The sequence below is a fragment of the Sphaerodactylus townsendi genome, linkage group LG04 (genome assembly GCF_021028975.2).
Source record: "Sphaerodactylus townsendi isolate TG3544 linkage group LG04, MPM_Stown_v2.3, whole genome shotgun sequence".
NCBI lineage: Eukaryota > Metazoa > Chordata > Lepidosauria > Squamata > Sphaerodactylidae > Sphaerodactylus > Sphaerodactylus townsendi.
The window spans coordinates 141,883,241-141,909,311 of record NC_059428.1 but is presented as its reverse complement, the minus strand read 5'-3'; the positions used below and the strand labels follow the sequence as shown (position 1 = coordinate 141,909,311).

The window sequence follows — 26,071 nt, the reverse complement described above, 5'->3', positions numbered from 1 at the left end:
CGCAGGCACCGCCGCCGCCGCTTCCTGGTTGGGCGTCTGCGGAAGCGAGCGGCCGTTGCTTGCTGCGCAAAGGCGCCTCTGAGAGCGTGCAGAGCGCCTGCTGCGGGTCTCCCGTGGGACCGCGTCCTGTGGCAGAGGGTGAGGCCGGCCGATTAGGAACTTTGCTGAGAGCATGTGCAGAGTGCCTCCCTGCAGGGGTGCTGTGGAGGGGAGAAGCATCTGAGCTTCCCCCCACAGTGCCTGGAGTCAGCCAGGAGTTGTTCAAAATAATAATTAAAAGGGGTCTTTTGGGGCACAGGAAATGGCACCTCTAGGCATTGGAGGCGGGGTGGGGGGTTGGGGGGCACTCTCCCAGACGTCTTTTGCCCTGGCATCCTCCTGCAGAAGCTACCCCCAAGGGCCTGTGGGCACAAGAAAGGGGCGGGGGAGCTTTTTAAAGGGAGCTTTCCTAGGTGGCCTCCATCATGTGACTGGCCGACCTTACAGGACTATTGTGCCAATAGAAAGGAAATGTTTCCATGTTGCGCAGATCACTTCTGAATGTTAATTATCACAGTGATCTCAAACCACCCCCTCCAGCTGTTGCATTGTTAGCCTGGGGGTGAAGGTCACCTGCTTGGCATGAGGATCTTTCTGCAGCCTGCCGCAGGGTGGACCTTGACCCAGAAACAGGGAGCTGAGATTGCAGGGGCGTCGTTGCATTGGCAGGTGGATTCTGCCCTCTGGAAAGGGGACGGGTGCAAGGAGGAGACTCCACCTGGGCAGAGGGCCAGGTTGCAAAAAAAATCGGAGCTGCCATTGGTTTGTTTCTCTCTGCCAGCTGAGAAGCAAGGCACCGGATTGGCGTGGGGGAATTGTGTCCCTCCCGGCTAGCCGTAGCTGTCAGAAAGCCACGCTGCTCATTGGTCAGCTGAGTTCCTCTCGTTGCAGGAGGAGAAACATGGCTTCTTCCAAGCCGCTGGCCAGATTCTGGGAGTGGGGCAAGAACATCGTCTGCGTGGGGAGGAATTACTCGGAGCACGCCAAAGAGATGAAGTCAGCCATACCCAGCGAGCCCCTCTTCTTCCTCAAGCCCTCTTCTGCCTATGTCCGGGAGGGCTGCCCCATCGTCCGACCCTACTATTGCCAGAACCTGCACCACGAGGTAGAACTGGGGGTGGTGATCGGGAAGAGAGCACAAGGGGTTCCCAAGGAAGCCGCCATGGACCATGTGGCAGGCTACGCCCTGTGTCTGGACATGACCGCCCGGGACACCCAAGAGGAGTGCAAGAAGAAAGGCCTTCCCTGGACGCTGGCCAAAGGCTTCCGCACCTCTTGTCCGGTCAGTGACTTTGTGCCCAAGGAGAAAATCCCGGATCCCCACCAGCTGAAGATCTGGCTGAAGGTCAACGGGGAGTTGCGGCAGGAAGGGGACACTTCTCTCATGATCTTCTCGGTCCCCTACATCATCAGCTACATCAGCAACATTATTGCTCTGGAGGAAGGGGACCTGGTGCTGACAGGATCCCCCAAAGGGGTTGCAGCCGTGCGAGGGGACGATGAAATAGAAGCTGGGATTCAGGGGGTGCTCAGCATGCGATTTAAAGTGGAAGAGCAGAAATGACATGTGGGGTCCCCAGGGAGAGAACTTTGCAACTTCGAGACAAAGAGATCTGGGCACAATCTTTTCTCCATGGGTCCTGGCAGGCTGACCTCTTTCCCCCCCTTGGCAATCCCCAAAGATAGGCCTACTCTCTCAACCCCACACAGGATGGGGAGGTGAAATGAGTTCCCCTCTGACCCCGCACTCCGGCCAAACCTTTCTTCACCTTACAAGAGATTGTAGAAGAGTCCCCCTGTTTGAAATAGCGATGTTGAGAAGGTTTTCTGTCTAGTAATATCAAATCCCACGGTGGCCTTTCTGAATAACACGGCCGTGTAATAAAGGAATTATTATTTTCTGTTGCACCAGTTGCCTTTTAAAACAGAGACTATGTCTGAAAATTACATTAAAATGTATGCCAAAAAAGAGATTTTGCCATGGAATTAAATACAATCGTGTTAATGAAAAATAAAAAAAGTTGTTCATAATAAACTGTAGGCAGTTTACAGTATTATTTGCCTATTGACTCTGACACAAAACAAACAGTAACCCTTACAATGCGGCTGCAAACAGATTTGTTGCCAGGAATGGGTGGTGGGAGAAGGTAATTAGCTTGAGCTGGTAAATTTTGGCTGATGTGAGGAGGTGAGAAATGAAATCAGAGCTAATTCTTATTCCCCACTGCTTGAACACACTACAAAAATGAAAACATTCGTATATCCCTGCTGCTTTTAGAAAACATTGACATTTACCCCAAAAAATGCCAAACTGCATTCTTACAGAAGGAAATAACTTCTATTGTTCATTTGCGTACATTTTTCCAAAATGCATTATTCATGCAGTGAAACTTTGCTTCCTTTTTTAAAGGCCTTTAAGTGAATAAAAAGAACACCTTGCTGTGAGAAACAAACATTGAGACAAAACGGTCCTTCAAACGTCTTACATAAGAAACAATATAAATGCTGAGGGGTCACAGCAGACGTCTAAACATATTTCAGCCTACTGCAGAGGCGGCAATCTATGAACCTGTTAAAGTCCTTCGAGCTCTTTGGCAGCCGTGCAAGAAACTTCTTTTTCTTTTCTGATTAAGTTCAGGCTGGATTCTACAGGATCAGCTAGTTTGGAAGAAAGCAGACTTACTCTCAATCCGCTCCTTGAACTGGGTGACAGAATAACCTAGGGAAGGGCATTTAGGTAAAGAGAGAAAATAGTAACAAACAATTAAAAGATACAATCAGAATTCCACACTTAAAACCATCAGTAAAAGTGTTATCTTAACAGAATGGGCTCTTACAACACTGGCGTAGACATTCAATCTGCTGCTGAAATGACCATTTAATTCCTAATGGCCATTTAATTCCTAACAGAAAACTTGCAGGTGGGGAAAAAGTTTCTGTAAATGGTTGTTGTTGGGGACTTGGAAGTTCTCTATTAGCGGAGGAAGTTTCTCCACTTGTCCTTTTATTATGAAGGGACAATCTCTGAACATTATTTGCAGGCATTCACCAGCTCACAGAATGCCCAAGACAGCTGACAAATTATTGTCTGGCCGACAGGGGAAATTGTGCTGGCGTAATGGGGCTACCACTAAAAAGGCAGTGAATTTCCAGTTAGATTTCATCTCTTGAATAGGGGAGACACTTAGATTCCCAAGCAGATCTCAATTAGAAGTAGGAATGTCCCATGGGGAAAGGTGTCACCTGAGATAGGCATTGAGTACTTACTTTGAAATATATTTTACTTCGTTCCAGAAGTAGTTGCCATTTTAATGCTGTCCTCTGGGCCTCTGACAGGGCCAGGAACTCCTGAACCTAGAAGAAGAGACTGTAGTTTCATTGGTCTGAAATGCAACTCGGTTCTCTAGAAGAGGCTACTGATGAGCTGGAACCAAACCTTTCCCAGAACCAGCTTGCAGCCACTGTGTCTCAATTTCACTTTATTACAGTCAAAGACCAGCAAATTACAGTCAGGGGCCGACAAATTCTATACAGCAAATTGCAGTCGAGGATCAACAAATTCTGTACACACTCTCAACCTTAATTCCCCGTGTAATTGTAATATATAAATACCCTAAAATCAACACTGAGGCCTAATTTGTTTCACTTGTCCCATACATACGGTAACTTAGCGTTAAAATACATTCAGTCCATAACTTAGCGTTAAAATGAATTCAATCTATACGGCATTAAAAGTAAACCCAGTCCATAACTTAGCGATTAAAAAAAATAAGTCCAATCCATAAGTCTTAGCATTTAAAAGTATATCTCAATCTATAACTTAAGCTGTTAAAATGGAATTCATTCCATAACTTAGCATTAAAAATGGGAGTCCAAACTTAAGTTAAAATTATTCATATAAGAGCTTGCCTACTCTCATTTGTCTCTCGAGCCTGTTTGCACTCCCATTTTACTCAATCCTAGATTAAAATGAAGTAATAATAATATTATTAATAATTAATAAATGATTATGAGCCATATATATATATATCTGTATCTCTAATACGAATTATCAGTTGCCTACTCACTGGCTCATGCGTTTCTTTACTAACAAAATCGCTGTACAAAATTTGGCAAACCAATCTAGACCAGTTTGGATTTTTGTCTTCCAGGAGCTTCCTTATACATACACATCTTTCTGGATAGCCCCTAGAAGTTAATTAATATTGGGTCCTAGTATTTTTGGCTCTTATTTCTCTAAAGTGAGGGAAGGCAACAGGAGGAGGGATAATGGCCTGTAGTGTCCATTTCCTTCCTAAAATTACAGGAACAGATCCTCCTTTCTTTGGGTATCTTCTTATATCTCCCCTTCCTAGGATTGCAGATCGGGAGCTTGATGCACATCTCACCAGGGTAAACGCCCTTCTGAGTGTATGTATTTCAATGTTAGGATACATATGGGGCTGGTGACCTGTATGTATCTACCGAGATGCCTCTAGTGTATTGAAATCCGGATACTTGTTCAGATCTTGTTGTCTATGCAATATCTTGTACCCTTTGCTTGAGAGTGCTTTTTTGCTGTAAATATGGGTTGAGATTACTTAAATCAGGGGAAAGTGAGTAAACCCATCCTTGCTTGCCTCTCTCATTGACTTCCTCAATCCATCTGGGTTGAAAAGAGTCACCGACAATGAAAGTGGCCATAATCCTTTTTGATTACTATGTGCCTTCCAACCATGAATGAGCTGTTTTGCAGGAAGATTCTGTCTTCTATCCTTATTAATCCTCGACTTCTAGCCTTAAAAAGTAGTTAGCAGCCCGCACTCCCGGAGGTACTTGCAAAATAGCTCTTAAGGAATTTCATTTGAGTTCTCTCCAAGATCTTTATATTTGTCATTGCACTGATTTGGAGTATACTCCCATATATAAGTTGGTGGAATGAGATTTTAACCTGATACAATTTTAATCGCTGCAGGAACATAAAAAATTGCCCCCTTTGAACAAAATAATTTTCGCATTGGGCTGTGCATAGTTCTTTCAGCCCTTTCTGTTACTAATTTTAAATGCTCGGCTGTTGGATCCAGGAAGAAGGTGTATTACCAACTCCCAAATATTTAAAGATGTTTACTTGTTCAGATTTTGTTTGCCTTTTTTATGTTCCAAGTTCTCTTTTTTTAGTTTTACTGCCAAATTTTTCACTAATTTTTTTGTTTTGGAAAAAATTTACTGACCAGTTCTTCCTTTTCACAGTACTCTCTGTGAAGCTCCGGAGAAACTCTTCTGGAGTCCCTACTGCTGTTCTGGACAAGGGAGAACAATATCATCTGCATATAAAGAGTATCGCCGTAGATGTTTGTACTGGGAGGGAGCCAACTTGGGTGGATGGCTACTCAATATTTTTTCAGATGTTTTGTGATCTCCATTTTATAGAATGAAAGTTAAGAAAAGAATTTGGGAGCTTAATAACAGCATCCCTGCCTGACACCCCTTGTTATTATGTTGATTGGGTCAGTGAGAGATGCCCTTTAGGATTGCATCCAGTTTTTCATTTTTGCTTGATTTTCATGCAGGGCCGCACGTATCAAAAGTAAAAGCCTCTTATCTATGCTAGATACCTCTAATTTCTGCCAAAGCTTGTGTCTGGAGATGGAATCCAAAGCGTTGACTTCAGATCAATGAATGCGGCAAATAGAGACATGTTGGACCACTTAAGTGCATATTACTTTTTCAATCAAATGTTGTATAATTAGTGGAATGCTCAGTGGTGGAAGCCGGTCCCTCTCACTAAGAAGCCAGCTTGTGCTATATCTATTAAGATCTTCTCTTTCCAGCCAGTCATTTATTTTCTCCAGCAGATGTCTTGAATATAATTTACTTAATACACTAAGGAGGCTAATTGGCCTGTAGTTTTTGGGATCTTTTTTATCACCTTTTTTGTGTAGGGGAACAGTAATCGCCATTCCCCAATCTTTGGGGATCCGTCCCGTTCTGTCAATGTAGGTAAATATGTTGGCCAGAAATTGAGCCCACCAATCAATGTTCCCTTTCAGGACTTCTGTTGTAATTCCGTCTAAGCCAGGGGCTTTCCCTGCTTTCAGCCTGTTAATATGGTCTTTTATTTCCCTTGTACTAACTGCAGGCCATGTCTGAATGTTTGTTAAAAAGTCCTCATGTAATGGTGGCTCTTCATAGTCATCATATAGCCTCTGGAAGAACTCAATCCATTTATTAGGTGGTATATACATTTCAAGTTGGGTCGCCACTGTGTCTCTTAGCTTCCCCTTCCCATACTGTGGTGGGCGGAATAAAAAAGATTGAACAGTGGCTGAAAACAAAACATAGTTTATATTTATCAATAAGTCACAGAATCACAGAGACCCCAAGGGCCATCCAGTCCAACCCCCTGCAATGCAGGAACACACAACCAAAGCACTCCCAACAGATGGCCATTGAGCCTCTCTTTAAAAACCTCCAAAGGAGGAGTCTCCACCACCCTCCGAGGCAGTGCATTCCACTGTCGGAACAGTCCTTACTGTCAGGACATTTTTCCTGATGTTTGGGTGGAATCTCTTTTCCTTCACCTTGAGCCCATTACTCTTGGTCCTAGTCTCTGGAGCCACAGAAAACAAGCTTGCTCCTTCACCAACATGACATCCCTTCAAATATCTAAACAGGGCTATCCTGTCCTCCTTTAACCTTCTCTTCACCAAACTAAACATCCCCAGCTCCCTAAGTCTCTCCTCATAGGGCATGGATTCCAGACCTTTCACCATTTTGGTTGCCGTCCTCTGGACCTGTTCCAGTTTGTCAATATCCTTCTTGAACTGCAGTGCCCCAAATCCAAGTGCTGTTATAGTACAAACTAGACCTAACATGTTTACTTGGACCCAAGTCCTGCTGGTTTCTATGCAAGCCCCTGTTCAGGAAAGCACAGTTAGGTCTGCAGTAAACTCACCCTGTGAAGTCTAACAAACTGCCTCTGGGGAAGGGCAGTGAATAAATCCATTAATAAATAAAAAGAAATAAAAATTTCTGGAGGAGCTTTTGTGGGCAAGTGCTCCATCAGAAGTTGTAATGGCTCTGCTGGCACTAGAAGTTTCAAGAATAGCTGCCAAGAAATTAAAACACTTATACTCCAAAGAGAACCCACATTGCACCAAGCAAAGAGGGCCCTGATCGGTTCCAGCTCAATACAATCCCAGGAATAACATTTCCATCATTGCTGCTATGCCTGCCTCACCGTGCAGCCTAAAGTTTCCTCGGCCACCACGTCAGAGAGGCTGCAGGAGGGGAGACTGCCAGTGTGGTCGGTTAGATCTATTTGTAAATCAAAGCTGGGGAAGGCTGGTGTGTCCGATGAGAAGGGACCACTGCTACAGAAAGAGCACCTGTCCGTCGTTTCATTGACCACATAGTGACACTTGGCACTGCAAGAAAAGGACATGTCTCAGTGTGGACATCACTTAATTTTCTACCTTTGTTTTTGTTGTGTCGCAGCCCATCTAGCTGCCTCTTCCAAGCCCGCACCTTTTGCTAGGGCTCCTCCTCCTTCCTTTATGAGCCTCCTACAGGTGGATTATAAATGCCATATATCCACCTTGAGGCAGACTGTAAATATCGTATGTGAATGAATTCCCAAGCAGTATTTCCTTCCTACCTAGATGAAAACGAGCAGGCCCTTCTGAACCACTTCTCAGTAGTACCCACGCTAGTTATGTGCATTTACCTGCCAGCTGTACAAGGTGCAAAGACACTTTAGTGTCCCATTTCTGGAGCTAAACACCTAGACAAAACAGGGGACCCAACATAGTTCCTCTGGTCCCAAACCCTGCCCCACAAATCTCCAGGTATTTCCAACTGGGAGGCGGTAATCCTATACCTATGGCCATTTAGAAATGTAGTAAATACCTACTGTCATTCCAAAGGAAGAAATGGGTTCCAATAGGTTGTAATTATTTTTAGAGAAGGCATTTTACATGCATATTAGGTAAGGTTCCAATATCTTTGATGCAAAAGTGAAAAATGGTCTAATGATTAGAGGGGGAAAGCCTTCAAAAACTGTTTTCAGTTGACTTGGAACAGGGAAGAGCTTAATTAAAGTGCTTACCATCTGTTTCTTATTATTTTTGCTGTTTCACCATCAATATTCAGCATAGAAATGTAGGCAAAAATAATGCCATAGAAAGGTTCTGGCTTCCCCTCATTTTGCAAAACTTTCTTCTTTATCTGTTCCACTGTATAAACCTCAGTTATTGTCTGTACTAAACAAATAACAGGGGAGAAAATTAAAAGACTGCATAAGAATGCCCTTCCCAAAATATAACTTGACTTGCCCTAAGGTCTAATAGACAGTAAAAGAAGGACTTCCATTCACTTCAGTAGCCTTTGGGCTCCAGTGAAAAAAATAGGTTGACACAAGAATCAGTGAGACTCTTAAAATAAGCTGAAAGCACAGCATAGTTTTATTTCATAAATCAAACTAGAACAAATATGTTTCTCTTACATGTTGCCTTTTGAAACTGGACATGTTCAAGTATTCATTCATAGGATAGTCAGAAATATTATTCTTTCTGAATCTGGCATTGTTTCCCAAACTGAAGTCAAAATCGGTGTCTACCAAACCACAATGGCTGAATCCAGCCTCTCTAATTATAACATATCCTCCCCACCACTTCCTCAGTTATTATATCCTACATTTAGTATGCAGTTTAATATTGACTGCACTCGAGAACTTTCAAGGCCCAAATCGGATTCTGAAATACATGGTAAAAGAGTTCATTTTAATCGTTGAATAGGGTCTAAATGAGCACACTTTTTAAGGGAAAACACAAGCAAAATCATCCTATAGGTCAGTGATGGCAAACCTTTTCGAGACTGAGTGCCCAAACTGCAACCCAAAATCCACTTATTTATTGCAAAGTGCCAACATGGCAATTTAACCTGAGGTTTTAGTATAGAAAAAAACGGTTTGCTCCAAGGCACAGGTTACTTGGGAGTAAGCTTGGTGGTAGTCGGTGGCTTTGCTTTGAAGCAACTGTGCAAAGCTTCGAATGGGTGAATCACGACCCTAGGAGGGTTTACTCAGAAGCAAACCCCATTGCCAGCAACTGAGCTTACTCCCAGGTAAAGGATCACGCTTTCGTTCTTCCCATGAAAATCAGTAGGGTTTAACAGCACTTAACAGCACTTACCTACACTGCTTCCCCAAAACTAGATCTTAGGTTTAATGCTAATAATCTCCCTGACATAATTACACTATTATCACATGATGAACTCTGTGCACGCGTGCCCACAGAGAGGGCTCTGAGTGCCACCTCTGGCACCCACTGCTATAGGTGGTGACTGAACACTTACAGTGAATGGGTTCTCTGAATTGATCTCCTATTTCATCATCCCAAGCTAATATTTCCACACTCTCTCTTATGAAGTTGAATAGGCTATTTGCTTCTGGTGTATCTTGAGGAGGAAAACGGTATTAATAAAAGTAGGTATGCACAACATTCCAAATAGATCAACCCTGTAAATTAAGACTGATGCCTCCAATTTAAATTTTCTTTAGGCATTTGTCCATTTAAATTTGGTGCCTTCCCTCCCACTAACAGTGGTTTTCCAAGATCTACTTCAGAGATTTTTTTCAACAAAGGTAGGGACTGAACATTATGCACGCAAAAATGTATGCTTATCCACCACACCACCTACCTAAAAAATTAAATGTTATAGATGGAGAAACCTTTCTTTTCCATGGAGAGAAACAAGTAAAACTGGTTTCAGTTAAGACTCAAACCACCATTGTCATTAAAACCTGGTACAGCACTGATTATAGGGCACCAGATGATTATAGAGCGTTGGATGACTAAACAAGATTTGGAACTGTCTCTTACCAGGATTAGGAGTAATAATGGTTTTAGAGATTACGGTTGCAACCATGGAGTTCCTAAATTTGTCAAAGTTTATTTTCACATCTGCTGCAAAGATTACTGAGAAGAGAAATATGCATTCTTGTTATTTTAAGAAAAGCTTTTAAGGTTTCTGCTAGCCTCAGCACAAATATGCTGCAAGAAAAGTGAAAGAGGATACCTGTTTCTCGAGGAATCCAGCTCTGGGCATGCTGGATAGATTCATTGTCCCAGCTAGAGAGAAAGCAGAGTTCAACAGATGTAAACATTACTTATTTAAAATATTAACATCAGAAAACATGTAATAACCCTATATAAAATACATACCTCCGTTGCTAAATGTTGGCATTTCCCAATGATAAATTACATTAAAAACAGTATTAAATGGTGAAAAATCATCACGAACCCCAGAGTCAAATCCAGAAAGGGAAATGAGCTAACACTCAACTTTTAGGAGGGAGAAATAGATTGTCTTACCTTGCCTTCTAAAAACAACCCAGGGCAAGCAACTGCAAGTCGCTCCAGAAACAGAATTCCAAAGAAAAGGAGCTACCCCTGTGAAGGCTCTAGAATCTACAGCCATTTCCACACAAGCCCCTAAAAACATTTTGCAAATATTTTCAACACCGCTACCCCATTTATCTGCACTCATTCCCTCGAACTGATCCCTGGTTCCATTTCTTTTTTTAAAAAAACTCCGTAGATTCAGTTCTACAAGGCTTCAAAGCATCATACTGCAATTCTCTAGGGGTTTACGTAGACACGACCCCCACTCCAAAATTTCAAAAATAACTAAAACCATGAGACGGCCAACATGAACTCGGAAAATGGCACCAACATGGAAGTTTGGGGACTGCAGAGAAGTGTGGGGAACTTTTTAAAGTGTTGGGCACAGCAAGTGAAAACGTTTTGAAAACATTTTCCCCAAAAGGAGCATTTATGAAGAGGATCCACATAAAACGTTTTGAGGCTGGAAATAAAACGTTTTGGGCTAAAAAACACACACATGTGCAACTCCATGGAGGAAACAATTAATTTACTGCCTCAAAATGTTATACTTTTGTTGTATGTAAAGGGCCTATATCATGCCTCCATTGATGCTTCTATATGACAGAGTGGCCCTAGGAACAGAACATCCCCCGAAACCTTTCCTGAGAAAAAGGGATCATAGGGGGAGAGGCATTCCCTAGTGTGTCCAGGACATATTGACTAAAGGTTCAGATGCTCATGAACATTCATACAAATACCGATCGATCTATGATTGTCTACGGACAGGGCAGGCAGCGTGTCGCTTTGTAACACAGGAGATCACCAATGGCCGGTCCGACCTGAACAGCATCTTTTATTTCCTCATCTCCATGATGACCTTTCATAATTGATTTGCAGCTCTGTTTCACTCTGCTTCTCCTGAGAGAAGCATTTGTCAATAACTCACAGAAATAGGCTATGCATTCAAGGCTATTCTATCGGACAGCCCTGTAATATGGCTTAATGGATATTGCAACCATTTAATGAACTCTGCTGCCCCTCGAAGCCCGCTCAGTTAATAAGGGGCTTCAATTAATGACAGCAATATGTAATTACGTTTGGCGCAGTCCCTGAATGTGTATATTTGAACAGTGATTTAGAAATTCAGCTTACCATATCATCACAAAGGAAGACTGTGTTTCATCAAACAGGCGTACTTCGCATCTATGGCCTCTTCGTTTGTCCGAAGTGGTGAAATACTTTGGCTCACCAATCTTTACTCAAGTGAGAAAAAAATTAACTTTGCTCTTAATCTTGCATTCACACCTGCATTGTCGAACAGCTATAGGGCGTTTTCCCACTTTCCTTTTGCTGCATGCAAGTAGCGCGGGGTCCCCCGCGCCTCCCCACTACAGGGGTGGCGACAACGCAGCTGACCCGACGCTGCTATGCTAGCGCCCTCGGCGCCACGTCTTTCCCAAGGTGTGCTCTTTGCAATCGGCGCCTTCTTTGATGACCCCAAATTGCAGAGGCGGGGTCGATGGGGAAAGCTTTTCGGTAGCCAGCGCTGAGAAGCTGCAGCAAAGCGGAGGCAAGGTAGGCGGGAAAACGCTCATAGTCTGCTTTCATATTTGGACATGAAAAAAAATCCTATTATTCAAACTATGTTAACTTCAGTGAAGTCAGCAGAGATAGTTATAATTACTAGAATTCATCCTAAACAGGAGGAGGAAGGAAATCTAAAGAAACTGTTCTGAAATAACAGCAGGGCATTGGTGAAAAAGAACTGGAGACAGTGTAGAGTCAGAGACCATTCATGCTGCAGAGAAGCATTTTAAAAAGCCCTGACTTCTAAGAGGGGAAATATATGTTTCCTAACCTCCTGCCCTGTGTTTTAATCGTTGTTTTTGTATGCGTATTTCAGCTTGGTTTCAATTGTTTTAATTCTGTGTTCTTGTTTGGTTTTAATGGGTATTTGAGACATGTTTTTATTATGCATATTTTTAATCTGTTAACCATCTTGGTACTCCCGACGAGCTCAAAAATGCAAAGATATAAATTTTGTCAATAAATCCATTATTATGAAAAATGTGCTTTTTCATATAAGAAGAAGAAGAGTTCGATTTATATCTCCCCTTTCTCTCCTGTAAGGAAACTCAAAGGGGCTAATGATCTCCTTTCCCTTCCCACCTCCCACAACAAACACCTTGTGAGATGGGTGGGGCTGAGAGAGTTCTGAAAAACTGTGACTAGCCCAGCTGGTGTGTGCTGGAGTGCAGAAACAGACCTGGTTCACCAGATAAGCCTCTGCCACTCGGGTGGAGGAGTGGGGAATCAAGCCTGGTTCTCCAGATTAGAATTCACTTGCTCTTAACCACTACACCACACTGGCTCCCATTAGATGTGTGAGTACGGAGATTGAAGAAGTGATGTCAAGGGACACCTTAGGTAAAGGAGTTACATTAAAGAGAAAGAAGGTACAAAGGTAACATTGTGGTAGCCACCCATGTTAAATCAATAAACCAGCTTAGCATTAATGTATAACCTTACACTAAAACATTAATCTGTGTGTGCAACTCAAAAGATGATAAACTAGCTTCTTCATACTACTGTACTATGTCTTGGCCCCATCCTAAATACATGAGTGATTGTGTGGAATCTGGCAGCAACTGTAAGAAAAAAAACTTTCCTGAATTTTCCTCATTAACCATCCTTAGCACTAAAATCAAGCCAAAGATCACTCCAGTCAGTGTGATCCGATAAATTCTTTCTTTCCTGCACAGATATTCATGTTTCAGAAGAAAGTTTCAGAGAGGAGCAATGTTGATCTGCAGTAGAACAGCTAGACCCAAAAGCCAAATTCAGAGATTCTGGTTGTGGTGGGTTTTCTGGGCTATGTGGCCGTGGTCTGGTAGATCTTGTTCCTAACATTTCACTAGACACAGTGTGTAACAGACTTCTCTCTGTGATACACCTCTGAAGATGCCAGCCACAGATGCAGGCGAAACGTTAGGAACAAGATCTACCAGACCACATCCACACAGCCCCGAAAACCCACAACAACCAGTCGAATCCAGTCGTGAAAGCCTATGACAATACATTAGGGGATTCTGATTTTCAAAGGCTCACACCCTGAAAATCTTTTTGGTGTCTAAGGTGTTCCTGGGAGGGAATCGAACTCAGGTTTCAGAAGGACTAAATATGTGAAAGTTTTTCCAACTTACCGACTTCACGGCTGCAAGAACATTAATGATTCTGCCGTCCAAGCTCTGTCCATTGGCCACAATGTCCCCCAACGAGTAAAAATCCTGAGGTTCCTTCACAGGTACATTCAACAGTGATAGTATCTTGGTGTCCACTTCACAGCGAGAGCAGATTTTGATGACTGAATGAATCTCACTAAGTAGTAGCTTGTAGCAGCTGACATGCACACAGATAACATTTTCACCCATCGTTACTAAAAGGTGATCCATATTAATTATCTAAATTATAGCTTATTGTTATACTCGTATGTGGGTGGGGGGTGAGAAATTCGTGGGGGGTGAATCCAAATTCGTTTATCTTTAGGGAACATTGTGCATTTTCAGGTGCACAACTACACAGCTGGCTCACATTTTAACAGATAATTGTCATCAACAAGAATTCCCAGAGGAAGCAAAATGGAAGTCTACATTCTTCCCATGAACGTAGTTGCTTCTCAGATACATTTGTGCAATACCACACCTACCATGAATGGCCCTGTACATGAAGCACAGTTATTGGGTCAACAGTGAAATTAGCAAGGATGACACGCAATAGACCAATGTCTCTAAAGAAAAGAGAGATTCTTTGCCCACATAAGCAGCCTTCCAGAGTTGACTCCAGCAATGTAAATGCCTGTTTAAAGGTGACAATTGGGAATTTTGATCACAGTGATTCCCTATGCATTTAGGGAGGTAAGAATCGGAACTCACCAAGCAATCGCATCGTGGCAACCTCAATTAATCTGATTGGACCAGAGAAATGAATAGAAGCAGATGCTAGTCTGGTTGTGTTTAACCTTACAGTACCCCGTATGAATTTCTGGAGACTGAGTTACTTGAGAAATCAAGAATTCAAGCAATAATAGTATGGTATTGTCTGCTGTACATGTCTCACTGTACAGCAAATTAATTTTTGATGAGCAACCTCTGCATATAGGCTATATGTGACTTTTTATTTTTAACCATATCAGTGGTGCAAAAATTCTACTTTGTATTTACCTTGGTGTTGTAGGGTTAAATTTTTCCTCCTTTTCTACTTCTTTCTTCTGTACTAAAGGGTTTTCAATGATTACTACAGAGAGGAAAACATCACAGAGTCACATAAAACTTAATTTAAATTATCTCTGGTAAGGGCGCACAGAACAAGGTACTTACAACTCAACACTAAGGCATGTTGTTCAAACACATTAAGGTCAGAGCAAGATCCGAGTCCCGTAAACCCCAACAAGGTTTCCATGGTATATGCTTTAGAGATGGAAGCTGTCTGACAAAAGGACAGTTGACTCTCGAAAGCTTATAGCTTGGAAATCTCGTTTGTTTTTAAGGTACTCCTGGGCTCAAATCTTCTACTGCTGACCCACCTGAAACAACATTAGGGACAGAGAAGATGAAAAAGAATTTGGATTTATAGAAGAGGAGGAGGAGAAGGAAAAGGAGAAGGAGGAGAGTAGTAGTAGTAGTAGTAGTAGTAGTAGTAGTAGTAGTAGTAGTAGTAGTTTGGATTTATATCCCCCCTTTCTCTCCTATAGAAGACTCAGAGGGGCTTACAAACTCATTTCCCTTCTCCTCTCACAACAAAAACCCTGTGAGGTGGGTGGGACTGAGAGAGCTCTGAAGAACTGTGACTAGCCCAAGGTCACCCAGCTGGTGTGTGCTGGAGTGTACAGGCTAATCTGAATTCCCCAGATAAGCCTCCACAGCTCAGGCGGCAGAGCGGGGAATCAAACTCGGTTCTTCCAGATTGGAGTACACCTGCTCTTAACCACTACGCCACTGCTGCTCCTCTTCCTTGGGGCACACCTTGGGGTGACAAAATCCTTGGAACCAATCCCTGCCTGAAGCTGATGCACTGCAAGGAGATACCCTGGAACAAAGACTTAACACAGATGCTGGGAAATGGTGTATTGGTTCCAGTCCAGACTACCCGAGCACATAAAGTTCTCATGTGGCTTTGGGAAATTCCTGTAAAGCATAGTAGATGCCAACCCAGCAGGAACCATTGCTGTTCTTTGCACTCCAATTCCCTCACACAAGTTCATTCCGCTTAACTGGGGTGAATGCAAAGGGAGCCTTCTGCAGCCGTTGCTCAAAGCTGTATGTGGAAAATCCATAAGGATGTGCTTGGCAGGGGTCCGTTTGGCACCGAATGCACTCAAAGATCAAGCAGTACTCTGAAAATATTCCCCTGAGAGTGTGAGGTGGTACAGCACACAGGTTTTATTCAGACTCATGGAGCAGAATGCAGCCAAAAGTACCAAAGGTTTCAGCAGGAAAAGGGTTAAGCACATATTCTTATTCCCATTTGTTTTGGTGAGAGCGTAAATGTGCTCAGACCCAACTGGATTATGCCATTAATTATTATTTTATTCATTAAACATTGTTGGATGAAGGAAACACACAGTAAAATTAAAGATCTGAAAGGGAGCCAGTGAGATTTTTTTTTCAGTACAAAGTCTCTTGATGACAGCTTTATCACTTTTGAATACAAGGGTTTTTTTTTTTTAAGTTTACTTCTTTCCTCTTCACTCAACCTAACTGAAAAATGTTGGTTCCAATTAAACAGTCCACAACCCCTTGGAGAAAAACACACCAAGACCACAGACGTATAACAGTGATTTAAGACAGGGGATAACGCATACTGAAAAACTGAAATATGCTGAGAATCAATTCCAGCTTACCACAGTCACCAACTCGAAAACTTTCCGAAAGCGATCTAACATACTCCTCTCTTCCCCAAGAATTTACGTTTATGAAATAAGATGGCGAATCACGAATAGTAAAACCAAATGTATATCTTTCTGCACCGATGTCTGCAGGGAGAAAAGGCATTTTTCCTATTAAAAGCTGGAATTTAGAGTCAGGCAACTACCAGCTCCCGAGAAAGTACTGTGTGGTTATTGGCATGTCCTGCCAACTGTACTCAAAGTTAAGGAGGCAAACCTGTGTCACTCAGCTCACAGAAGCCTTATTTATTTATTAACTTCACTTGTACCCCACTTTTCTTCCCAATGGGGACCCAAAGTGGCTTACATCATTCTCCTCTCCTACATTATATCCTGACAACAACCCTTTGAGGTGGGATAGGCTGAGTGCGGCTGGTCCAAGGGCATGCAGCGAGTTTCCATGGCAGAGCGGGGATTCGAAACTGGGCCTCTCAGATCCTAGTCTGACACTCTAACTACAGACTGTCTTAAACAGGCAGTCATCTGACCCTGGAAACCACTGGTTGTGGGACCCTAGACTCAATTACCATCTTGCTCAGGGGAGTGGCAGTGACACTGGGCAGCACATTTAGGAATTTATTTATTTATTATTTGGATTTCTATACCGCCCTATCCCAAAGAGGCGCTAGGCGGTGTACAACATAGAATCCCAATACAGTCAAACAAGGAGCACAGATTTACTACATATAAATAAATTACAAATTACACTGGCTCGATCAACTTTAAATACAGTTTCAAAAAACCTTTTAAAACAGCGATGAAAACAATAAAAGGCACCCGATAAAACCCATTTTTAAATCCTCCCCAGGAAGGAGTGGCGAGTCCCATTAAACAGGAGGGAGTGACCCAGATGTAAAAGAGCAAAAAGGGCAAAAGGGGGGGGGGCATATCATTCAGCGGCTGGTCTCTCCAAAGGCCCGGCAGAACAACTCCGTGATCTTACAGGCCCCCAAGCGGAACTTCGCCACAGGTCCCTGGGTGCAGGAGTCTAGGACAGCTAAGAGGGAAAGGAGTGTTCCACCAGACCTGGGCCAGAGCTGTAAAGGCCCTGGCCCGTGTGGAGGCCAGCTGCATCATTGAGGGGCCAGGGACCACCAGTAAATTGGCCTCCACTGAACGGAGAGGCCGTGCAGGGACATATGGGGTAATGCGGTCTCGAAGGTACGAGGGTCCCAGGCTGCGTAAGGCCTTGAAGGTCAAAACCTTGAAGATGATTTGGAACTCAACTGGGAGTCAATGCAGCCGGCGCAACACAGGCTGAATATGATCTCGGGCGCCGCCGCCTGTGAGCTGCATGTTGGACCAGTTTTAATCTCCGAATCAAATGCAAGGGAGAAGGCCAGTAGAAGCGGGGATTACAATGTAGTCTAACCTTGGAGGTGACTGTTGCATGGATCACGAGTGGCATAGGGTCTGCTGGGGAGAGGAAGGGAGCCAGCCGCCCAGGCCTGGCCGAAGATGGAAAAATCACACTGACCAGAGTTATATGGGCCACCTGGAGTCTCCATTAGAAAGAGACCAAATCCAGGTGGGACCCCCAGGCTGCTGAAGCGGAGGGGGTCCCAGTGCCAATGTGACCCCCCCCTCCCACATGCTGCTGCTGGAAAAATTGCTTCTTCCCTCTCTCCTGCTTGGCCAAGCCAGAGTATCTCCGTCTTTGATCGTTTGATTCCAGTTTTTAACCTTGCTCTTGCTGCAACCAACCAGCAACCGCCTCCAAAGCAGTACGCTGTGGGAGAGCCGCAGGGAAGCGGCAACCGCTCCCCCCCCTCCCATCCAACCCAGAATGAGCCTGGAATTGTCATCATGCGGTTTGATGACAACATCAGCCTAAAACTCCGCTTTCCAGCTGAGCCAGAGGTTGCATATAGATGTTGAACAACAGCGGGGATAATAACGCTCCCTGGGGTACAACGCAATGAAACGGGCACTTCCGGGAGGCTTGATCCCCGCTTGAATTGGGCTTGAATTGGGAGGCTTGAATTGGGAATCCACTCCTGCTGTTGTGTCACCCATGTCCCTGCCACCATCTTGGTCATCTCCAGAGATGACCCTTTGGGTGTGCTGTTGTTGCCGAGGTCCCCTGGGGGAATTAGGCCAGAAGGAACCATCAGCTGCTCTAGTGTGGTGCCACAGATGGCAGCAGTCTCAAGCCACACCCAGCATGGCACCAGCGCTGCTCAGGTCCACGTGGCACACAGTTGCCAGCTGTTGGTTGGGAAATTCCTGGAGATTTGCTGGTGGACTCTGTGGAGGAGAGAGGCTTGGGAAGAGGAGAGACCTCAGTGCGGTATAATGCCATAAAGTCTACCCTCCAAGACAGCCATTTCATAGAATCATAGAGTTGGAAGAGACCCCCAAGGGCCATCAAGTCCAACCCCCTGCAATGCAGAAATACACAATCAAAGCACTCCGGACAGATGGCCATCTAGCCTCTCTTAAAAAACCTCCAAAGGAGACTCCACCACCCTCTGAGGCAGTGCATTCCATTGTCAAACAGCCCTGACAGTCAGGATGTTTCGGTGGCATCTCTTTTCCTTCACCTTGAACCCATGACTCCTGGTCTATGGAGCAGCAGAAAACAAGCTTGCTCCCTCACCAACATGATATCCCTTCAAATATCTAAACAGGACTACCATGTCACCTCTTAAACCTTCTGGAGGAACTGGGTTTGGTTCCCTGCTCTGCCGCTTGAGCTATGGAGGCTGATCTGGGGAATTCAGATTAGCCTGCGCACTCCCACACATGCCAGCTGGGTGACCTTGGGCTAGTCACAGCTTCTCGGAGCTCTCTCAGTCCCACCTACCTCATAGGGTGTTTGTTGTGAGGGGGGGAAGGGCAAGGAGATTGTAAGCCCCTTTGAGTCTCCTTCAGGAGAGAAAGGGGGGATATAAATCCAAACTCCTCCTCCTCCTCCTCCTCCTCTTCCTCTTCCTCCTCTTCCTCTTCCTCTTCTTCTTCTTCTTCTTCTTCTTCACCAAACTAAGCATCCCCAACTCCCCAAGTCTCTCCTTGTAGGGCACAGATTCCTGACCTTTTACCATTTTGGTTGCCCTCTTGGGGATTGATTTCTGTAGCCTGGGGATCAGTTGTAATTCTGAGAGATCTCCAGGTCTTACCTGGAGGTTGGCAACCCCATTAAAGGAAACACAGAAGACAGGACCACCACACTAGCTATGAAGCAATGGGAAATTAGGAGGGGAGAGAAAGAAGGCTGTTGGTCAATACTCCAAAGGAAGGAGGATACAGTTGGCTGGTTGTGTAACCAGAAACTGAGCCAACATGGAGCAACCTCATTAAATACCGCTAGAGGTCACCAGATTTTTTAGAATTGAGCTTCAGTTTGGGTGGATGGGAGGGGAAGAAAATTAAATCTGGCCCAGGCAAAACAAGTTGGCCGGCATCCCATCGCTTTGGCAAAGAACTTCACCTCCCAAACTGAACAGTTTTCAAGTATCACTGGATGCCCCAGGATTATTGGGAGAGAGGCCATTGCTGTGTCAAAAAACTTGAACTCCGTCCCTTGAAACTGTTAAAGGAAACATCAGTAAAGGTCCAGGGAGCTGAGCCCTCTTAGCTTCCTGTGACCCTTCTTAGATGGTTTGAAAATTCAGTTGTGGGGAGATGGTTCCCGCTGGTTCCCCACCCATACATTTTACTTAGAGACACCACAGATAGAAAGAGGTCTAAAAAGAATCTTTACTTTTTCTGTCTGGAAAGCCTTTGGCGTCCGTCTTCCCAATCACCACACCAGTTATATTCTGGAAAGGGGGAAAAAAGGATTATAGAACATAAACATTAAATGCAGATGTACAGGATGAATTTGATTTTACAGATTCTCTATATTCCTTCCGTAATAAAACGCATATTTGGCTGTTGGTATTTGAAACACACTTATTCCTGAGCACCGTCATTAAATTAGCAATATAAATACTGCTTTCCATTGCAGGATGATCCGCTTGTCTTTTGAGGAGACAGCTTATCTGAATAGTACATAGTTTCTCTGGCCCGCTGGAGCAGAAAGAGCACTCAGACCGAGAAATGGACATATAGGCTCGAAACCAGTTTGACCCCCAGATCGTGATTCGCCTAGATGGAAACCCTACTGTGACACTGAGTTTGGCTTTTATTGTCTGTCCTCCTGCTGCCAGAGGGTAAAGACTTTTCAGTTTTGTCTGGTATTCCTTCACTGATCCCTCCTTTCTGCCATATGTTTTAACTGGGGGTTTCCCCCATGCTTCGGTATGTGTATTTTAGCTTGATTTTACTTATATATTTTCTGTTTGGTTTTAATGCGTTCTAAGATGTGCTTTTATGATGCGTGTTTTTTCATTGGTCACCTGATTTGGTGGCCCTGGAGGGCAGAAAGGTAGGAGATAAATGTTGAAAATAAATAATCAATATAAATGAAGCTGAAATCCCAGTGTGATATTTGAAGGAGAACAGTGTTGTATCAAGACGAGAGGGTGGTCACCCTCGCCCAAGAGTTTCAGCTAGGAAATAAGAGGCATGTGGTTCCTGTCACTACCTGTATAATGTGCAAGGTTTCATCTTCCTGTTTTGATCACCAGATGACAAGAATCAACAATTTTCCATGAGCAAAAACCAGCTACTCACACACAGAAGCGTCTTTTATTCCAAGGATAAGGATCCCTAACAGAGAAGGGAAAGCTTCTTGCATTTGTTTCCAAGAACCAAGTGTGAGTATTTTTACAATTGTTGCAGTCTGTTGTCCCATCAGCAGAGAGGCAAGGAAGTTAGCATGGCAGGTTAAGAACCCTCTCATCACCAATCCAGGAAGGGTCCCGAAAAGATTCACGGGGACATTGCAAATAATTTGTCTGGACCCACAGCTGAAACAGATAGCTTCTTCTGTGCTCCTTTCAGTCACTAGATGGTGCAAGAAAACTATTCCAGCAGTTATCTGGATGACTTCCTCGAGAGCATGTGTGTAATGAAATATAATTTCATCAACCCAGCAGACGCCCCCCTACAATGCACTCAATCAATTCATGCTCAAAATGTTCAGTTTCCTAATTCGCAGTAATTTAATTAGATAGCAACATATCCTGCATATAACTCTGGCGATAATTAAGACCTACTTCTGGAATCCAAAATGTCATTTAATGCCTTCCCTCCAGATTTTAGTCACAACAGTATTTATTTCAAAGTCTTCTCAAAATGTATCTTTATGTAATTATTCAATTTCGGCTCCTTTAGCCAAATGAAATCCCACCATTCCAAATTAAAAACCATGAGATCTATTCCCCAACCCACTGGTAAATATTTCTGAATTTTGAAAGTTTTATTCCCAAATGAATGCCTTTGGAACTGCAGCTACACATTGTTCACCTAATCAAAGGCAAAAAGAGAAACCTCTGTGTTCCTAGCGTTTTCCAAGTGTGTGTTATATCAGCTTACCTCAATCAGGGTTTTGGCATTCTCGTTGCTTAAAATGGTGATATAATGGCTCAGTTAAATCTCTATCATTTCTTTTAAGCACCACTGTAAAATCTGTTTTATTAGAGCAAGCTGTTTACTTTGAACAACATGCAAAACTATCTGCTACTAGGTTGCTTGAAGGTGAATGACTTAATGCTTGGCACTAAGGAAACCATATTTCTTTTCCAAACTGAAATCAAGATTTGTTTACATAGTAAAATCTACAATAAACTAAGTTCTGGCTCAGCCCATTTTCTAATGCTTAATCCTCTGCGTTGCAGAAGAAGCAGAATTCCGATGCAAAATAAATCCATCTCACAAGAGAAAATTTGGAATTTTTCATATGCTTCCAATCCAGCGTCTTAAACAAACCAACATCTCTTGAAGAAATCCATGGTCTTTAAACACGGCATTCCACTTTGGATAGGAGAAAATGCATTAGATTAGATCAACAAAGAGATCATAATATTGTAGTAAGGTTGCAAAAGCCATAAGAAATGAACTCAGTTGCACCTGATACAACTGTTTAACCACATCATAGCTAAGCTTCAAAACACTTCAACTGGAGTTCCCTCAAACTCTGGAATGATCCTAAATAAACAAGAGTCTTGTGGTATCTTGAAGACTGACAAATTTTTCTTCTACCATAAACTTATATAAACAAGAGGCCATTTGATGAACTGGGTTCTAGTTCACAACCTTATGCTAGGATAAAAATGGGTTTGCTTTTAAGGTACCCCAAGACACTTGGCTACAATTGATTAACCCGGCCATCTTGCCGGAATTATTGCTAAATGATCTTTAATTTCAATTCAGGCAACTACAGCGCCACCCAGCTTCCAATTGTAAGCATCTCAAATGAAGGAGGAGGACAGAAGAAATACACTTAATGTAGTCTGTGCAAACACTGTGTGTAATGTCCGACTTATGGAGACCCTGGTTGAATCCCCACTACCGTCTTAGCCAGGTTTCAGAACACAAACTAACCAGGTTTGAGGGACGACCTCTCCATTGCTTGCGTGGCAGATAACGCTTCTGGAGCTCGTTCTCCCTTTTAATCCGTGTTCCGGCAGGACCCGGTTGCAAGTGGCATAGACCCCATTAACACGGTTCAGAGCTGATCCGAGGGGAGGGATGAGGGTTGAAACCCTGACTCGTTTCCCGCCCTGGAGTGTGACGCGGAATTTGGGCAACCAATTAGCGCTGTGATGCACACGCAGCCTTTCCTTGGTTTCATTTCCGCATTTGCGATTGGCCAGCAGAAGGGGATGCAAACGTTAAACAGTCAAATGGGTAACTTTGAATCGTTAATGGTTTACGCAGGTAATGATTGACCGTTTGCACAGTCAAACAGTTAAACGTTAAACTTTTACATGCTGGTTTTTTGGTCACGCCCCTACAATGTACATTTCCGCAGTGGAAAAAGGTCCCGCTCCATCAAGGCACATCAGCCAATCAGGGGAGTCCGGCGAAGCGAGCTCGCCTGGTAGTGGGGATTGCTAGGAGTTCAGCAACCGGGTGTGTCTGCTGATCCCTCCTCTGCAACCAGGTGTGTCTGCTGTGTGCTCGCTGCGGTGGGGAGGGACTCCAGGAGACCACAACGGGGCTGTGCCCCATAGTGAGAGAATAGCACATAGCCCAGAGCTAACAGTTGTAGCACACCGTTGTCACTTTAATTAGGGTCCTGTCCCACCATCTGACAATTGATATTGGTCCAAATTGCAGGAGAGCACTGGAGTGACTCAGCTGCAACATACCAAAGATTGCTTGCAGCCCCTTCCACATAGGACAGAAATTTCTGGTGCCTACCACCAGTTTGCAGGGCACTGAAGCATGGCTTGGAGAACTTTGGCTATTGTGATTTCAAGCCACAGGAGAAGACTGGTGGCTTGCATTCCCAACATTACATTCATTATGATAAAGAAAGAGGCTCTAATATGGACTAGGCTGGTAAGAGTTGGATTCTACAGGGACACTGATCTAGTGCAGGGGTCTGAAACCTGCAGCTCTCCAGATATTCATGGACTACAATTCCCATCAGCCCCTGCCAGCATGGCAAATTGGTTGCAGACCCCTGATGGGGCAAAGCCTCTAAGACACCAGACTCAAGGGCTCAGAAAAAGCAAGATGCCTCTGTGTATAGAGCACACGCGCGCGCGCGCGCGCGCACACACACACGAAGAAAAATCATCTAGCCATGGAAAACGTTGCCTTAATGATATTTTTTTTCCAGTTTTATGTAAAGCCCAGGAAGCCATGCATGAAAGGGGAAGCGTAAAGATCACACAACTTCCAATTCTGGCATCCAAAAGGGTCCTGCCTACACATCCCCAACGTATTGTGACAGTATAATGCAGTCTCCGAAGAAATTATCAACTCAACATCTATTTAGAGGCAACACAAAGGCGTCTCTGAGACTTCAGTCAATGACCTGTCCAGTTAACATCTGTGGTTGTCGTATCCACACACTCTATGGTCAATGCAAGCATCAGTTTTCACTCTCTGAAGGTGCACAAAGGGAAGCTAACATACTTTGTGCCCAGTAATTATGCCACAGCAGAGAGTCTAGAAAGGCAGACCAATTACATAATTTTTGCAGTAATATAATATACTGATATACAGTTTCACCAGGGAACAGAAATACTTATGTCACCAAGACTTACAGGACGAGCCAGATTTGGGTGAAGGTCTTCAATAGTCACAAAGCTTGGTGATGAAAAGGAGTAAGCCATTCTCCTTTCCTAAAACTGCAGGGGGTAGGGAAAAAACAACTTCAGATCTTTTTCTTTTACCAAATTACAAAAAAAAAATCCACTTAGAACATTTCTCTCAGAAGCTATTTCTAAAAGGTATTTCATTTAACAAAGATGTTTTGACAGATAACACCTGCTTTCTGGGGAAATCTCCAACTTAGCAGCCAAGCGAAAGTCATGAAAGTGTTTCAAGTCTTTTGAAATTACAATTGTTTTCTTTTTTTGTATTCAGACCATGATAAAAATCACGTTTTTAATTTTACATTTCACTCACATTTAATTTTTATGCGGGGTGTGTGTGTGTCACATTTTAAAGCCACGCTGAAGTGGGTGGGGAGGCGGGGTTTCAAATCCCAAACCAAACTTTCATATGTACCAACACAGTAAATACTAGGCAGAGAAGTCAGAAATATGGATTTCATACGTTATTGTTCATGCAAACGATGGTGTTCCTTCAAGCATATTCTAGTTGCATTTCCCCTTCTTAACACAATAAAAAGTACAAGAGAACAGCCATTGAAACTGACAAGAACTGGTCAGTTTCAAATTAACAGTGGAAACTGAAAAATAGCAGTCTTTTTAGGAGTTAACAGAAGTTGGATTGTAAAAGGGCTGGCAAAATCTGTTAGTACTGAGAAGCCAAGAAAACAAAGTATTGTGGCACCTTAGAGAATTTCTGGTGTACTGTAAAACATTCCTTTTATAACCCAGATTGTAAAGTCAAAAATATCTGTTTCTGTGGGAGGTTGAGAACCTCAAGAGTCACATGCATGGCCATCAGAAAGGAAGCACAATTAACACACTGACAGGGTGCTTAAAAGCATTTTGCAACATCAGTGTTTTCAGTTCTTCAAAGCTATTTCCCCTGGACTGCTCCGATACTCGCTGTACAGATATCAGATTCCCCTATTACCACTTTTCATCCGTCCGGCCTTCTATCTGGCAGGTCTTAGATACTTTCTGAGAGAAAATGAATGAACAGTTGTCAACTTTGAAGAAACTAGCCTCTCAGTAGCAAGAGATAACACATGCTAAACTGAACTTCGGTTACACAGCAAAATTTGATTTTAAAAAATACATTGAAAAAGAGCATCATTTGGTCTTATCCTATCCCATCATTATATCCTGAACACATTTCCTTTTCAACCAAAGTTATTTTTCCTCCTTGTAAAATTCCTTAATAATAGCTCAGCATCTTATTTCCATATTTTAAAATTCTGTCTTGGAAGGAAACAAGGTGCTATAGAGGCAAGATATACAGCCCAATTATTCCTCCCAGGCATCTATCTATCAATAGTATATTCTTCCCCCAAATACAGTGTTAAATAATTCATTGCCTATTGAAAATGGATTAGGTGTTTTTTTGTAAGAGAAAATCTAAGGCTCTCAAAGGGGTATTTAAAAGACCATTAAAGACTTAAAATTTTTAAAGTGTAACTGGTAGATAGATCTGAATTGTAACATGAAATGGTGGAAGTCATTCCTGAGACCCGTAGATACTTCCTTCTCTGCCTTATGTGGGACATAAT

At 43.3% G+C, this 26,071-nt stretch overlaps 2 protein-coding genes across 2 annotated transcripts; one reads left to right on the top strand and one right to left on the bottom strand.

Moving 5' to 3' along the window:
• Positions 1–5: 5 nt before the first annotated feature.
• FAHD1 (fumarylacetoacetate hydrolase domain containing 1) lies at positions 6–2,074 on the top strand. The gene is made up of 2 exons (XM_048494645.1): positions 6–138; positions 931–2,074. The coding sequence occupies exon 2, from the start codon at positions 941–943 to the stop codon at positions 1,601–1,603; it is 663 nt and encodes a 220-aa protein (XP_048350602.1). The 5' UTR covers positions 6–138; positions 931–940; the 3' UTR covers positions 1,604–2,074.
• Positions 2,049–24,539, bottom strand: MEIOB (meiosis specific with OB-fold). The gene is made up of 13 exons (XM_048494643.1): positions 24,453–24,539; positions 20,051–20,108; positions 16,303–16,434; positions 14,624–14,696; positions 13,607–13,802; positions 11,556–11,656; positions 10,096–10,148; positions 9,900–9,995; positions 9,373–9,474; positions 8,126–8,279; positions 7,259–7,445; positions 3,307–3,393; positions 2,049–2,758 (listed from the first exon to the last, which is right to left on the bottom strand). The coding sequence occupies exons 1-13, from the start codon at positions 24,519–24,521 to the stop codon at positions 2,612–2,614; spliced, it is 1,455 nt and encodes a 484-aa protein (XP_048350600.1). The 5' UTR covers positions 24,522–24,539; the 3' UTR covers positions 2,049–2,611.
• Positions 24,540–26,071: the final 1,532 nt, after the last annotated feature.